Raw genomic sequence first — 16,112 nt, 5'->3', positions numbered from 1 at the left:
TCTCCCATCCGATGTGACCTTGCTATGGTGGATGGGCCTACTTAGGTAACAGTATCAAACCTGTACATCCGTGCACACTGAGTACTGCAGTTTGTTTAATGTCAAGCGTACACGTTAGGCATTGTTGTATGATTCATTTGCCCACCACTATTAAATTATGATGCTTACAGCGCCATCTATTGTTACATTTTGTAACTATTTATTTTTCTTCTGCCATATGTGTTCCCTCTTCTCCGATAATATTCCATTGACCGCTGATGTTATTTCTGCAGCAGTTTGAAAGTTTAACTTTAACTAATAATCATCCTGTACTTTCGATGGCAATTAAAGATCGAAGTTATGAAGTGAAGTAAGAATATGCATTAAGCCGCGTTCACACATGCAACAAAAGTGTCACCACTGCGAGTGGCATATTGGAGTTGCATTGCAGTTGCATGTGTGAGCTCCCAGGTTTTAGTGGTGCAACTTCAGAGACACAACTTTTGTCATCCCACAAAAAGTTAAGCTTGGTTAAACTTTGATGCACCACTTTCCTAACAGCACTGTTCCCTGGTGGCAGTATTTCTAGAAAGGAGTATTCTGTCACAGTTATTGTGGTGTCATTGCTGTTGCACACCATTCGATTTCAGTGGTTTTTTTATTTCTAAAAAAAGTGAAAACAGTGGTCGGCAAGTACACATTTGCAGCTTCTAGAACTTCACGATTGGCAATCTATGTCTGATTTTCAGCAGCAGTTTGTGTGTTTGTGTGTGTGTGTGTGTGTGTGTGTGTCTGTGTGTGTGTGTGCGTGTGTGCAAATAAATTACATAACCCATAGTCTTAACGGATGCATAAAGAAACTTAATATATTTAACCATAAAAGCGTGTCGTATAAATTTCGTAATTTGTGAGACCAAGCATTGTATAAATTTTGCATTATACGCAGGAAATAGTTCCAGTGTGATGTGGTAGTTGTTATACTAAAAATTAGTTATTCGAAATGCCTGTATCAGTGGATATAATAAGGATCGAAAGTCTTGAAAGACTGGCGTGTCTGCCGATGATACCTGCCAGCTGTTGGTTATTTTGCCATTGCAGACAGCATTTTCTTCTCTGAATATTATTTTGTTATAAATGTGTTTGTTTCCCCTGTTTTATACCTGAGCGAAATCTATTTTCGAATCTAACATTCAGGTTTCGTCTTCCTCGTATTTAACACTCATCCTAGGTCTAAGGGCATAACCTGCACTATAACATTCATACTCGCTCATTTGATTTCAGTTGACGTCACCCGAAGAATTTGTTGCGTCCCATGTGAACGGTAGCTTACGATGCCACTACACCAAGTCACAAGCTGTGTTGCCACGTTAGATGCGTGTGTGAACAAAGCTTTATGAAGTTTGCTTTTTCCATTAATAAACTTTATCGTTGTTAGTTCCATAATTTCGATACTATACTTCGGATTTTTGTATCCCGTGTGGCGATCTACAAGTTGAATTTCACCGTTCAGTAGTAGGCTAAGGGAACTGACGTGATGGACAGTGTGAATACAGCCTGACGTGGCGCTTCCGTGGCTGATAGCCAGTGTGAATTTTTCTACTTTTTTCCTCTAGTGAAAAACACAGCTAGGGGCCGTCAACCATTTATATCTTTGCTACCGACTGCATATACATAATCTTTAGCGCATAGTGATGGTATGTCAGCACTCAGCATAGAAATGTTTGGTTATGTTTACGGAGGACGGAAACTGTTTGTTGCGTAGAATAAACCGCGGAGTCTAACGTTCAGACATGGTATGATTAAAAGGACACATCATCATTTAGTAGTGTTATGTACAAGATACGATAATCGCGCCAAAAAAACTGAATTTGTGGCTTGTCAAATGAATGTTCTTCCCGTGCTTGAAACTAGGAAAGTACTGTTAAATCATCTTGCAGCGAAAGTATGGCCTTTATGTCATTCTAAATCATTAGGCAGAGAAATTGCATCTCGTATAGCTTTCAGCTTAACAGATAACGAAATTTTGCACCTTCTCGAAAATGAAAGACATCTTGAAGAAGCCGTTGGAAGGTCACTGACAGCCGTGTAAGTAAAATAACAGAGTTCGTTGTGCAAGATACATTCTCTACAGAGGTTCAGTATGTTCAAAAATTTTCTAATATGTCATCTTTCCATGTTCAGCTGTCCAGAAGACAAGAAACACGTACTCGGAGAAAAACTGTTTGCTGCTGTTGCAAGTGTAGAAACTGAACTATGTGCACAAGTCACAGGGATGCTTCTAGAGCTAGATTTCAAAACCGTAGAGTTTCTCCTTAATGAGCCAGATGCCTTGTCAGCAGCTGTAAAGAAAGCAAGGAATGAATATTTGCTGTACACTCAGGTGATCTAGCTATGAATAGAATTCAGTATGTTTTAGGTTATTAATACTACAGTTCCTTGGATACACCTTTTCGTTTTTCAACAATCAATTTATTTAGTGCCCTGCTTGCATTAGAAAGTAAAATTACAGAGAAACAAAATTGACTAATTAGTATTTACTTGCAGGAAGCAAAATTCCGTTACTTCAGATAGACACCTTTGGGAATGAAAACATTGATTTTAGTTTTTGGAACTATTAGTTCCTGCCTCACGGAGGAAAGATGAATAGGTAGGTTGTGGACAAGAAAAATGGGAAGATCACTCGGTTTCCAGGATGAGAGGATCCCACAACCTGTTGTGTTAGACACTGTCACCTACCCCTTAAGCTTTGTTTCCATTCCACCTCACGGTGGGTTAGTATCCCTCACCCTACATTCCTAGTGACATAGTGTTGCTTTCTAACTTTTGTGTCTTTCATCCCTGCAGAATGAACTAGGATTAATGTTCTCCTTTTTAATTGTGTCTATTGACAGGGTTGGAATTTTGCCTCCTGCAAGTAATTCCAGGCTAGCCATTTTATGGTTTTTGAAATTTGAGGCTTCTAAACTGAATTTTGTTTTTGTTTGTTTTTGATGCAGTTAAAGTAAGCAGTGTATTAGGTACAATTTACGGGAAGGAAGAGTGAATGTTTTCGATCAACAAATGTCATTGGCCTGAGCTGTTGATGGTGTCTCGTTGGTGCTACCTCCTTTATATTCACATAGTCTCAATCAATCCTTGAATCTCTCTGCTTACCAGAACTTACTATTAACAATATATTTATCAGTAATGTTTTAGTTAGATTCTGTTAGTAATACACACATCACAAAAAGTTTTGCACCATCTCAGTTCCGAGAGTTCCGGAACCTCTACTGAAAATTGGAATAGAGGTCAACATAAACATCATTTCCGCCCTTTTCATTGCTCATGAAAACCACACAATGCATGTTGTACCACCATTCAGTAAGACCTTCAGAGGTGGTGGTACATCTAATACCCAGTAGCACATCCTCTTGCATTGATGCATGCCTGTATTCATCATGGCATACTATCAACAAGTTCATCAAGGCACTGTTGGTCCAGATTGTCCCACTCCTTAATGGCAATTTGGCGTAGATCCCTCAGTGGGTAGGTGAGTCATGTCGCCCATAAATAGCCCTTTTCAATCTATCCCAGGCATGTTCAGTAGGGTTCTTGTCTGGAGAACATGGTGGCCACTCTAGGCAAACGATGTCATTATCCTGAAGGAAGCCCTCCTCAAGATGTGCACTACGGGGTTGCGAATTGTCATCCATGAAGACCAATGCCTCATCAATATGCTGCCGATATTGTTGCAGTATGCGTCGGAGGATGGCATTCAAGTATTGTAAGGCCATTACAGCGCCTTTCATGGCCACCAGTAGCGTATGTCGGCCCCATCTAATGCCACCTCAAAACAGGAGGGAACCTCCACCTTGCTGCACTCGTGGACAGTGTGTTTAAGGCATCCAGCCTGACGGGGGTTGCCTCCAAACACTTCTCCGACGATTGTCTGGTTGAAGGCATATGCGACACTCGCCTGTGATAAGAATTTGATGCCAATCCTGAGAGTCTGTACCGCGCAGCATGGTGAAGTTGCGCATCAAGCTGCCTGTTGTGTACAGTTTGAGTGGTAACACGACATCCTCTGGCTGCACGAAGAGCATTATTCAACATGGTGGCATTGCTGTCAGGGTTCCTCTGAGCCATAATCCATAGGTAGCGGTCATACACTGCAGTAGTCGCCCTTGGGCAGCATGAGCGAGGCATGTCATTGACAGTTCCTGTCACTCTGTATCTCCTCCATGTCCGAACAACATTGCTTTGGTTCAGTCTTAGATGCCTGGACACTTCGCTTCTTCAGAGCCCTTCCTGGCACAAAGTAACAATGCTGTATTTGACCGTCTAGGCATGGTTGAACTACAGACAACAAAAGCCATGTACCTCTTTCCTGGTGGAATGACTGGAACTGATCGGCTGTTGGACCCCCTCCATCTAATATGTGCTGCGCATGCATGGTTGTTTACATCTTTGGGCGGGTTTAGTGACATCTGTGAACAGTCAAAGGGACTGTGTCTGTGATGCAATATCCACAGTCAATGTCTATCTTCAGGAGTTCTGGGAACCAGGATGATGCAAAACTTTTTTTTATATGTGTGTTTTAAAAGTGCAGTAATACATTAGATTCGGTGATTTTTTTGTGACTGTGAGAGTGTAAATCACAAACTGGTTAGCTAGCTATAATGTGAGCTGTTAACAGAAGATATGGTTGGTGCAGTATGATGTGGATATGGTGCTGTTTGTATTTCAAAAGATAGTTAAGAAAATAGAGTGACTGTGGCAAGCAACATCAGACTAAGCTAATGCAGTGATAGAAACAACTTTACAGAGGAAGCTGCTTGGAGGCCATGATGTTGATAAAGGGGTGAAAATGCAAAAAAACACGATGAAACAATTACATATACAGGAAAAGTGTGGCGTCTCTTGCCCAGTAGTGAAATATTTGAAAAAAACTTTATGTATTTTGTAGGACACTCTGAACAGTTTGAATAGCTGTCACTATCCATCTACTCTTAACACCATGTCACTTTCTTGCAACCAACATACTCTGAAGTTTGGTGTCTACCTGTCTGCTTTGACCAGTGACATAACTGTGTTGTCTTGTGTGACATCTTGGTGGTGCGATGAATCTGAAATGGATTGTGTTTGCAGAGAGCGTGTCGGAGTCTGTAGTGGTGATCTCTTGTGTGGAATGTTTGTGTTTATAAATGCTTTTGTGAGTGCCATTTGTGGTTCATTGGACTTCGCAAGTGTATTAATGGACTCTTCAGATATTTTGATTGTGGTGGTAAACTGACCTTTAATGCAGCCAGAGGCCTAGGTTAGGTTGGACACTGACAGTTTGTTTGTTAGTTGACATAGTTAATGAATATGAAAGTGGAAAATCTGGTTATAGCTACAAATTGACCTGTAGCAAGGCATCAAGTTTATGCCCACACTATAGTGGAAGATTTTTATATTGGTTTATTAATCGATTATTTGGGTCAATGGAAGTGTCCGATTCCACCCGTCTGCTTTGACCCATGATGTAAGGGTGTTGTGGTGTCTGACGTCATTATGGCGCAGAGTTTGAGTTGGTTGTGTTTGTAGATGTCATCTTGTTGTGTTTGATGGCGTCCTCTCTCTCTCTCTCTCTCTCTCTCTCTCTCTCTCTCTCTCTCTCTCTCTCTCTCTCTCTCTCTCTCTGTGTGTGTGTGCGTGTGTGTGTTTGTGTGTGTGTGTGTGTGTGTGAGATATGGCCGGCCGAAATTTGTTGGTGGTAAGTAATTGTTTTTTTGGGTCTATTTTTCTCAATTTGTAATGTTTTGTGTGTTTATTGTGTACTGAATGTGTTTTAATTTACGAAGGGATGTTTGAGTTTTTAATTTTTGAGGTGTTGTGGTTTTGTTTTTGTTTTTCGTAGTTGTAGGTGTTGGTTTTTTCGTACAAGTAGTTATAGTTGACCTATATAGGTCAAGGGAAATGTCCGATTCCAATTTTTATATTTTTATATGTAGGTATAGGTGTTTTGGTACCATCAGTAGCGGTCAAGGGAAATGTCTGATTCTAATTTCCTTAGTTTTTTGCTGTAGGCATTGGTGTTATGGTATCGTCAGCTGCCGTTGACCTCTATAGTTCAAGGGAAGTGTCAGACTCCTGTAAATTTATTTATTTTTAATCTCTTTTTTTAAATTTTTTATCGTGGTGTGTCTGTTTTTACTGGGGTAAAGTGAAATTTCTGAGACCAGATTTGTTTTTTCCAGGTTTCTTGTTATTGTTGTTTTGTTGGTAGTGTTTGCTTTATTTTTTGCATTAGTATTTGCTTGTGTATGTCTTCATTGTTAGGACTGCCATACATACTCATTTTTCAGGTGTCCCTGCACTATTTCTCTGATGGGTTCATAGTTTGATTAATTCGCTCTTGCCACACTCCACTGTTATCGGCAGTTCCCCAACACCAACTCTTCTTGCTACAAGCTTTTATCATTTAATATTTGTTTCATTACAGCTGTACAAATCTCTGTCTCTCAGTTCATTACTCATAGAGGATAATCATTTTAAAAATGAAACACACTGTTCCACCAATAATTTTTGCTAATTGCTCTTGCCTTCATCTTCTGAGACCTTTCTTTCAATAGTAATTGCTGTGATTTTTCAAGATTGAAATGATGAAAAGCTTTTACTAAACAAATGTAAATAATTTAGAAGTGAAGGAGACCACTTACACCAGTACCACTACATTGTGCCAGATGTACACACATTGCATGGATTGCTTTTTGGTGGGTGAACTAGGATGGGGTTGGGGCACTGGAAGATGAGTTGGCTCAGAGGAGGCAACAGATTTACAGCCCCGGTATTATTATTATTTTGATTGATTTATGTATTTATTTATTTATTTTTTACTCTAGCTTGACAAAGCATGTATTCCAAAAGCTAGCTAGTTTCTTTTTCTTTTGCGTGTTCCTGTTGATGACTCGAATTCTGGTATTCAGTGGGTAGTCTCCCCTACTCCTAAATTAATTACAGTCTACCAGAACTCTCCTAACATTTTATTGCACTTGTGTATTCATGTCAGAAATCTATTCATGGTTTGTGAAGTGGAACTGTCAGCTACTTCAAACACTTTTACTTTCATTACTGGGAGAATGCCTTTGTTGTATAATTAGTTAACAATTTGTTATTTTTATTATCTCCTTTTCTCATTGACTATTAACTTCATTTCAATTTCTGCATCATCAAAATAAGTGCTACATATAATCGGCACACATGCGACAGCATGCTTCCCAATATGTTCCAAAATGCCACACATAAAAACAGGATTTTCTGGTGTTCATACCTCAGGATCTGTTGGTGATAGAAAGGTCAAGTGTTTTGGATTTTGGGCTAGGGACCATTCACATACTCAACACAAGGAGTGTCTTAGTGTCGCTATCCTCGAGTACAAGGTCAACGTATGAATATTACACACTTCCTCCTCCTTAGGTATTGAAGCAAATTGGTTGGTTCTTTTTGCATTTGATGTGGTAATGGTGGGCTTGATGGGACTTGTCAACGTAGCATTAGTTCATGGATGGTTCCTCAGAAAATCCCCCCAAAAAAGGATTTGTTTACTACATTTTCACCATCATCAGTGGACCAAAACCCAGCTGAGCATTCGAAACTGGCTATGCACAGCCTGTGGTCGAAATGTTTATGGTATACTCCCAAGGTCCCAATCTTTAACACCCTTGAAAATTTTCTTGCTATCTTTATTCCTTTCCCACATACAGGGGTTCAAAGTTACGCAGCTCATATACATAAAATATACCTATAGAAATTAAATAGATTATTGATGACGGGTATACCCACTATAAACATATTCTCAGTTTGAATATAATAAATTTTCTTGAGACCAAGAAGCTTTCATCCATGAATTAGCATTGTTTTAGAGAGCATTGCTCGTGTGAAACTCAGCTTGCTCGTTTCTGAACTGACATACTGCAAACTATGGATGAATGGCAACAAACAACTTCCACATTTCTAGATTTCTGGAAAGCATTTGACACAGTGCCCTGCTACAGGCTTTTAAAGAAGGTACAATAATATGGAACAGGTTCACAGATATGTGAGTGGACTGAAGACTTCTTATGTTATAGAACCTAGTATGTTGTCCTCGACGGTGAGTGTTCATCAGAGATAAGGGTATCATCAGGAATGCCCCAGGGAACTTTGATAGGAATGCTATTATCTCGATATAAATAAATGATTTTCCGGACAGGGTGGGCAGCAATCTGCAGTTGTTTGCTGATGATGCTGTGACATATTGTAAGGTGTTGAAATTGACTGACTGTAGGAGGATACAAGATGACTTAAATAAAATTTCTAGTTGGCGTGATTAATGACATATATCTCTAAATGGAGAAAAAAAAGTAAGTTAACGTTTAGAAGTAGGAAAAACAAGCCCTTAATGTTCGGCTACAGTATTAGTAGTGTCGTGCTTGACACATCATTTAAATAGCTGGGTGTAACAGTGTAAAGTGATATGAAATGGAATGAGCAGGTGCGGAGTGTGACAGGAAAGGTGAGTGGTTGTCTTTGGTTTATTGGGAGAACTCAAGGAAAGTGTGGTTCATCTATAAAGGTGACTGCATGTAGGATGCTAATGTGACCTATTCTTGAGTATGCTCAAGTGTTTGTGATCTGCACCAGGTCAGATTAAAGGAAGACATTGAAGCCATTGAGAGGTGGGCTGCTAGATTTGTAACTGGTGGGTTCGAACAACACACAAGTGTTATGGAAATGCTTCAGGAAATCAAATGTGAAGGAATCATTCCTTTTTAGGAACACTATTGAGAAAATTTAGAAAAATGGCTTTTGAAACCAACTGCAGAACAGTTCTGTTGCCTCCAGCACGCATTGTGTTTAAGGACCACGAAGATATGATACGAGAAATTAGGACTTGTATGGAGGCATGTAGATAGTAGTTTCTCCCTTGTTCTGTGTATAAGTGGAACAGGAAAGGAAATGACTAGCGGTATGGGATACCCTCTGCCATGCACCATAAGGTGGATTGCGAGGTATTGATGTAGATGTAGAAACTTGAGTTAGTGTAATTGATGTGCATACAAGTGAATAAATGAATGATGCATTTTCGTACTTTCACGGGTAGTTCCGGAGAAATTTTCACAATTTTTCGACATTAGCTGCAACCACATCCCACTCGTGTATTCCAAGATGGCTATGAACAGCAAATGGCTGTAATTTTTATGGTATATTCCTAAGATTGCAGTTTCAAACCATCTTGGAAATTTTGTAGGTATGTTTATCCATTTGGGAGATGCAAAGTTTGAGTTACCCTATGTGTGCACGTACAATCTTGACAGTGACAATGAGCGAAAGAGGGATAATGACAGTGAGAAGAGACAGCAGCAGTGGAAGGAATGAATGAATGAGATAGTAACTGTAAGAGAGAACAAGAGGGAGATAGTAACAGTGAGATGAGGCATTATTATTATTATTATTAGTAGTAGTAGTAGTAGTAGTAGTAAGACAGAATGAACATGACTGGGTGTCAGACAGGAGACAGTAACAGCTGGAGCACACAAAGAAATAATGAGTTGGGCCGAATGAATGAGGAACAATGAGCAACTGGGAGTGGTTGGGCAGGAAAGACTTACAGCGATGGACTAGTGGGTGTGAGCAAGTTATAGTTATGGCAGCTTGTGAGAGTGAGAGGTGAGTTACATGTTAAGAATAACTCGAATATGTTGGGCATGACAATATTTTTGCAAAAATTTTTAAAGGCGGTGAGGAAGTTAGAATGAGGCAGCTGGTACCCCACTTTTCAAAGCCTATGAATAAAGAGTAGTAGCATTATCACCTTTTTTGTGCTCCGATAGCATTATTCTGCTGGTCATTACGTATGTATGTGTTATATGCATATGCAAATTATTTGTAATAGGTTTGATGCACTTGATATTTGTTGTTTTTCGGATGAGTAAAAATCATTTTATTAATTTTTGTTTCATTTTCAGAGCACAGGACCAGTTAATGATGATAATAAAAGTGATGAAATAGGAGAAGCCTTATATGATCTGGTAATCAAGGACTACCCAGATGAAGAGCTGGCAGCACGCTTAACAGGGATGATACTTGAGCTTGATGTTAAATATGTGAGACAACTTGTTAGAAATCCTGATGATTTAAGAGAGAAGCTCTTGGTGGCACATAAAGCTTTGGAAAATGCAGAAGAAAGTATAACTGCTTAGGGTGCACAATGGCATCACCAGAACATCAGGAACTGGCTCTTTTTATTAAATCAGTACATCATTCTCTCAGAAGGCAATGCAAAAAATTAGGTCATGAACAAGCATGGAAGTACCACTGTAATCAGAAGAATATTTTAAAAAAATATGCATCAGTTATGCATACACTAGCTACCAAATTTTGGGAGCAGTCAAATGACCCACTTGTGAATGGTTCCAGTAATAGGATCCAATGGGTTGTTACGATGTGCATGAACTATTTTCTGAATGGTGGCAGGGTGGAAGAACTTATCAAAGAGGTTAAAAAACAAAGTTATTGTACAGAAAATACATCAAAATCATCATTAATATGCGAAAACTCTATTTTCAATGTTTCACCTGAAAAAAGCATGGAGAAACTGAAGTTATTGGATGTAGGAAGCTGTTATAACCCATTTAGTCAGTTCTCAGTGTTTCAAGTTGTCCCTATTGATCTGGCACCGGCCACCCCTGATGTATGGGAATGTGACTTCTTGAATGCAAAGATTTCTGATTACGGTCACAACTCTCTAACAGTTCAACAAATCTTAACTCAAGGAGAAATACCAGCAAATTTTTTTGATGTTGTCGTTTTCTCCTTATTCTTAGAATACATACCTTGTCCACAGGAGAGATATAAATGTTGTCAGAAAGCATACACAGCACTTCGACCTGAAGGCCTGCTCTTTATTATTACACCAGATTCAAGGCATGCAACAGCAAATGCACCTATAATGAAACATTGGAGAATTGTTTTGGGCAAAATGGGGTTTCATAGAATATATTATGAAAAACTGACCCATTTGCACTGTATGGCCTATAGAAAAAGCATTGATCACAATATTCCACTGAAGTGGGCTCAGAAAGTTGCAGTGAAACTGCCAGATTCTCTTCCTGTTGAAGATAATGTCTTGTACATTCCTCAAGACAATAACTCTTATGAATCTGAAGAAAGTGATAATTCTAATGAGACTCTTCCTCAGTTAGAGAGAAATGACCAAGACAATGCACTAACGGCAGAAATTTTTTCAGAATTGCCAAGTTATGAAACTTAGAATTCTGAAATTTTAATAGTGACTGTAAATGGAAGATTAAAGAATGAAGAGTTTGAATATTTTTGTCTCAGTAGTTTTACATTTGTAAGCAATATGGAAGGCTGGAATGTGTGCCTCCCATTTTGTTCTTTCTGAAATTGTGTTGTATAAATACAATAGTTTCATTAATAGTATGAATGTCTCAGGCATATTTTGTGTCTTTATATTAAAGCATATTGTTTCAGAGTTCATAAAAATAGTTTTTGAAGTGATAATTTTATTCTTTTAAAAACATGTTGTTATATACAAAGACTTATTAAAAAATGTTTGCCATAATGATGAGCTTTCCATATCATTTGACTGTAAGAAAGACTGCTGTTGATGCTTCTTCCATACATCTACAAACTAAACAAGAGGTAATCAAAAAGTGATGGAAATATTTGTTTTCATAAAGAATCTTTATTTATTCATCAAAATCAACTTTGTCCCCTTCAGTGAGGAGAACCTTCACATGTCATTTGATCTTGTCAAATTTTTTCGGTCTCGGCTCTTCAGGGGCAGTTTCCATTGGGACAATTGGGCCTTGGTTTAGACATCATACCCATGTTTTATCACCTGTTATAATCTTCTTTAGAAGTTGTGGATCGTTGTCTATGTTGTTCATAAATCCCCGGCAATGTCTATGTGACATTGCTTTTAGTCAAAAATCAATAATTTTGGAACAAACTTTTGCTACACTTTATTCCATTTTTCATGCAAAAGTTAATGCAAATTGTTTGATCCGTCTTAAAATTTGCCAAGTATTCGAAAACACATGTTGACTGTCAACAATTAATTAAATATTCAAAACAGATGAAAATGCAAACACGTCAGGAACAAAATTGGATGTATAAAGCCCAAAAACAAAAATTTCCCATTACTTTTCGATCACACCTCCTACAAGGGCTCATGCAAATTTCTTTTAAGAGCTACTGTATTGGATGAACTGCTAAACATAAATACAGCAACAACTAAAAAAAAAAATAGCTATTATTTGTTATGACACAATGTTATTACAGGTGTTCACTGATATTAGTGAAAACTGCAATGCCAAGGAGGATACAAGCTTAATACCACAAGAAATTATACAAATTATCATGATTACAAAACTGTACATGATTTGTTGTTGAGAATTAAATTCATGTCTCACAATCAGAATTCTGAAACATCATAATATGGAAAGGAAGAGAGCCTGTATATGTTCCTAAGGACTCATCCTCACCAAAGTTCGTAATTAAATCCATAAAACATGCATACTCTGCAAACCCTGAGAATTGCATGGCAGATGGTTTATTTCTGTTCCAGTTGCACATGAAGAGCGAAGAGAGTGATTACTTAAAAGCCTCCTTTTGTGTTGTAATTAGTCTTCTATTATATTCACTTTCTGTTTGGGAGCAGTATGTAGGAGTATGAATTTCTGTAGATTCTTCACTTAATACTGGTTCTTGAAACAATGTATTGAGGCTTTTGTGGGATAATTGGCATCTGTCTTCAATATCTGTCAATCAAGGTTTTCAACATTTCTGTGATACTCTCCCAAAAGCCAAACAAAACTGTGACCATTTTTGCTGCCTTCCTTTGTAAATATTGAATAGCCCTGTTAGTCCAGCACAATAGGACAAGACACTAAGATGGGACACACATGTGGCTTGTAGGCAGTCTCCTTTATGAATTTCATTTTCCCAGCACCCTGCCAATGGACTGAAGACTGCCACCTGCCTTACCTATGGCTCAGCCAGAGAGACCATTCCATTTCATATCCCTACAAATCTTACACCCAGCTATTATTTACTTATTCTGATCCTAGTTAATTGATGTTGTAGTTGTAAGGTAATATTGTTCTTTATTTTATGAATTTCACATTCTCAATATTTAAAACAAGCTGCCAAACTGTTCACCACTTTGAAATCTCCCTGGATAGTTGTGCAGTTTTTTTCCAGCAAGGACATTATATACAACTGCATCGTCAGCAAAAAGTCTGAGTTGACTACTACTGTTGTCTGCAAGGCTATTAATATACAACATTAACAGCTAGGGCCCCAACACACTTCTGTGGGTCATGCCTGAAGTTACTTCTTCCTGTGCCAATGACATATCATCCAAGATAACATGCTATATGCTCCCAACCAGGTAGCTACTTCATCAAAACATCATGAAATTTTGGTATCTTCATTTAAGGTTGTTCAGCGGGCCATTTTTAGTGGCCAAATAACTGAAACATATCGCTACATGTTAAGATAGGAACTTTACATTCAGAATATTATTCTTAACTTTGATGCTTGATGAACGAGATCTGGGATTTTATTTCATAATAACTTGACATGTTTTGCTTCCAACTTTTCTTTTCTTCAGGCACAAGACGAAGTTACAGACAGCTTCGCAGCCGTAGCTAGTCTCAACCACACACAAAATGAGACCCAGTTATCGATAATAGTTACTATGACTCCATGTCCTACCTATTTATAAGGTCTGCCTCTCAGCTTGTTATGGTATATTGTTGTTTGGATTAAACACGCTTGCTTTTTTTTATTTTTCACCAAATTACTGTATTTACTATACCATAAGACATCCAGCTTCTTGAATGAAATTTTCAGTCTGCAGCAGTGTGTGTGCTGATATGAAACTTCCTGACAGATTAAAACTGAGACTCAAACTCAAGACCCTTGCCAGATGAGGTACTGGCAGCAGCAAAACTGTGAGGATGGGTCGTAAGGCATGCTTGGGTAACTCGGTCAATAGAGCACTTGCCCACGAAAAGCTAAGGTTTCAAGTTTGATTCTCAGTTTCGCATACAGCTTTTATCTGCCAGGAAGTTTTATATCGGCACACACTCTGCTGCAAAGTGAAAATTTCATTCTGGAAACAGCCCCCAGGCTATGGCTAGGAGTGCTAGTCCTGCAACTTTCGCGAAAGAGCTGGGTGGTTTGGAAGGTAGGAGATGAGGTTCTGGCGGAAGTAAAGCTGTGTGGATGGGTCATGAGTCGTGCTTGGATAGCTTGGTTGGTAGAGCAAAATGCAAAGGTTTCATGTTTGAATTCGGTCTGGCACACAGTTTTAATGTGTCAGGAAATTTCATCTACTTTTTTGTTTTTTGGTTATAATTAATATTTTGTTGTGACAAACATTATTATTAAATTTATTACATTACTTTAATTTTTTTTTGAAAAGATATGAAATATTTTGTTAATTTCTTTGACAGTCACCCAAATGATTTCAATTATATAACATTGATTAAGATACAAAATTAATTTTGCTTTTCATTTTATTATTAGTTACCTTAAAATTGTTTCATAGTAAGATTTGGTATGGTATGAAAGGAAAGAAATACTGCATCCATGTAGTTGGTGTGATGCATAGCTTTCATGATTTTGTCTGAGAAAACAACAAGTTGGGTTTTGTGTGATTGAAGTTTTCAAAATTCTTGCTGGTTGGCATTGAGGAGGTCATTGAATCTGAGATTACATTTTAACTCGGAGTGAGGTTTCAGCCATGGAGGTAGCGGGCATACTGGATGCTGTGTTCAAATCTTTGTCTGCACAATCCAGCTATGTCTTGAGTGCTGTATGGTGCTGTGCACATTCGTGTCATATTGTTGCCACTAGCATTGTATTCCATGCTGAACTGAGTTCATGTACTTTCTCCCTGTTGCGAAGTTTTTGTGAATTCATATTTCTATGGATTCCTTTATAATGTTGGGATGGATGGTTGCTCAGCATAGTGCCTTGGTGTTCTGAGTCAAAAGTATGGTCTTCCTTTAAGGTATGCTCTGGTACCACTGATTACTCCAAAGACCCAGTCATACATGCTCTTTGTACTCCTCAGCATTTCAAGGTACAGCACTACATTTGCCTGACATATTGGTAGCCACATTCAAGAGAGATGCTTTATATCCCAGGTAAGTTCAGTTTCAGTGGATTTTTGCAGAGCTGAGATACTCTTTCATTTTAGGCACAGAGCTGAGATACTCTTTCATTTTAGGCAGTGGTCAGAAGATGGTTATTATGGTATGTTCGATTTTTCGAGCAGTCCCGCCGTTTTGGTTGAGAGCAGTCCCAAGCAAGAAAGGAAGGAAGCTGAATGTCGTGTCTATTTCCTTCTCTTTTGAGTTTGCTGCATCTTTTCTTTTCTTGAACTCCCTACTAATCTATGCTTCACTGGACACATTTTAATGAAACACTTTGTGAAAGTGATCAGTTCATCTCAGAGGATTTCCTTGTTCAGATGATACATAATCTATGTACCAAGACGATTAGCACTGTCTGCAATTGTTATGGATGGTGGCATATCACTGCATGCAGGTACAGGTCACTGTGGGTCTCCGTCCTAAATAGTGTATGGCCTGATATACAATCTCCCTTCTCATTTATTAGTATATCCACAAAAGGGAGAGAACTGTTCTTCTCTGTTCCCATAGTGAATGCAATGTTTTGATGGATGCCATTAAGGTGGTCCAGAAACTCAACCAAAACCAGTCTCCCAAGCTCACACACCACTTACCTATCATTGACTTACAGGAAGAAGTGTTTGAGTTTTTGACAAGTGTTCCATGTAGAGACCTGAAATCATAGGAGCCACTTGGGATCAAATGGCTACACCATCCATCTCTTCACAAAAGTGTCCATTGTACTTGAAGTAAATTGTTGTCAGTGCATGTTCAAAATGTTTAACTATTTGCAGATCAAAATGTTGAATAAGAGGTGCCAAGCAGTCATGTAGATGTACTTTCATGGAGAGTTATGTAACATTATAGATTGCAAGCAGGTCATCAATTTGTAACAATATAATGAAAAGGATACCTGGTGTAGAAGTACAAAACCAGAATTTCTCTATAAATGGTGCTAGG

General features: G+C 38.5%; 1 protein-coding gene across 1 annotated transcript; it reads left to right on the top strand.

The window, feature by feature from the left end:
* The first annotated feature begins 1,373 nt into the window (after window positions 1-1,373).
* Window positions 1,374-12,427, top strand: LOC126353936 (S-adenosylmethionine sensor upstream of mTORC1). The gene is made up of 3 exons (XM_050003206.1): window positions 1,374-2,064; window positions 2,161-2,359; window positions 9,948-12,427. Exon 3 carries the CDS (start codon window positions 10,190-10,192, stop codon window positions 11,249-11,251), a length of 1,062 nt encoding a protein of 353 aa, XP_049859163.1. The 5' UTR covers window positions 1,374-2,064; window positions 2,161-2,359; window positions 9,948-10,189; the 3' UTR covers window positions 11,252-12,427.
* Window positions 12,428-16,112: the final 3,685 nt, after the last annotated feature.

The sequence above is a fragment of the Schistocerca gregaria genome, chromosome 1, assembly GCF_023897955.1.
Source record: "Schistocerca gregaria isolate iqSchGreg1 chromosome 1, iqSchGreg1.2, whole genome shotgun sequence".
In the NCBI taxonomy this organism is placed as follows: Eukaryota; Metazoa; Arthropoda; class Insecta; order Orthoptera; family Acrididae; genus Schistocerca; species Schistocerca gregaria.
This window is presented reverse-complemented; position numbering and strand designations above follow the sequence as displayed.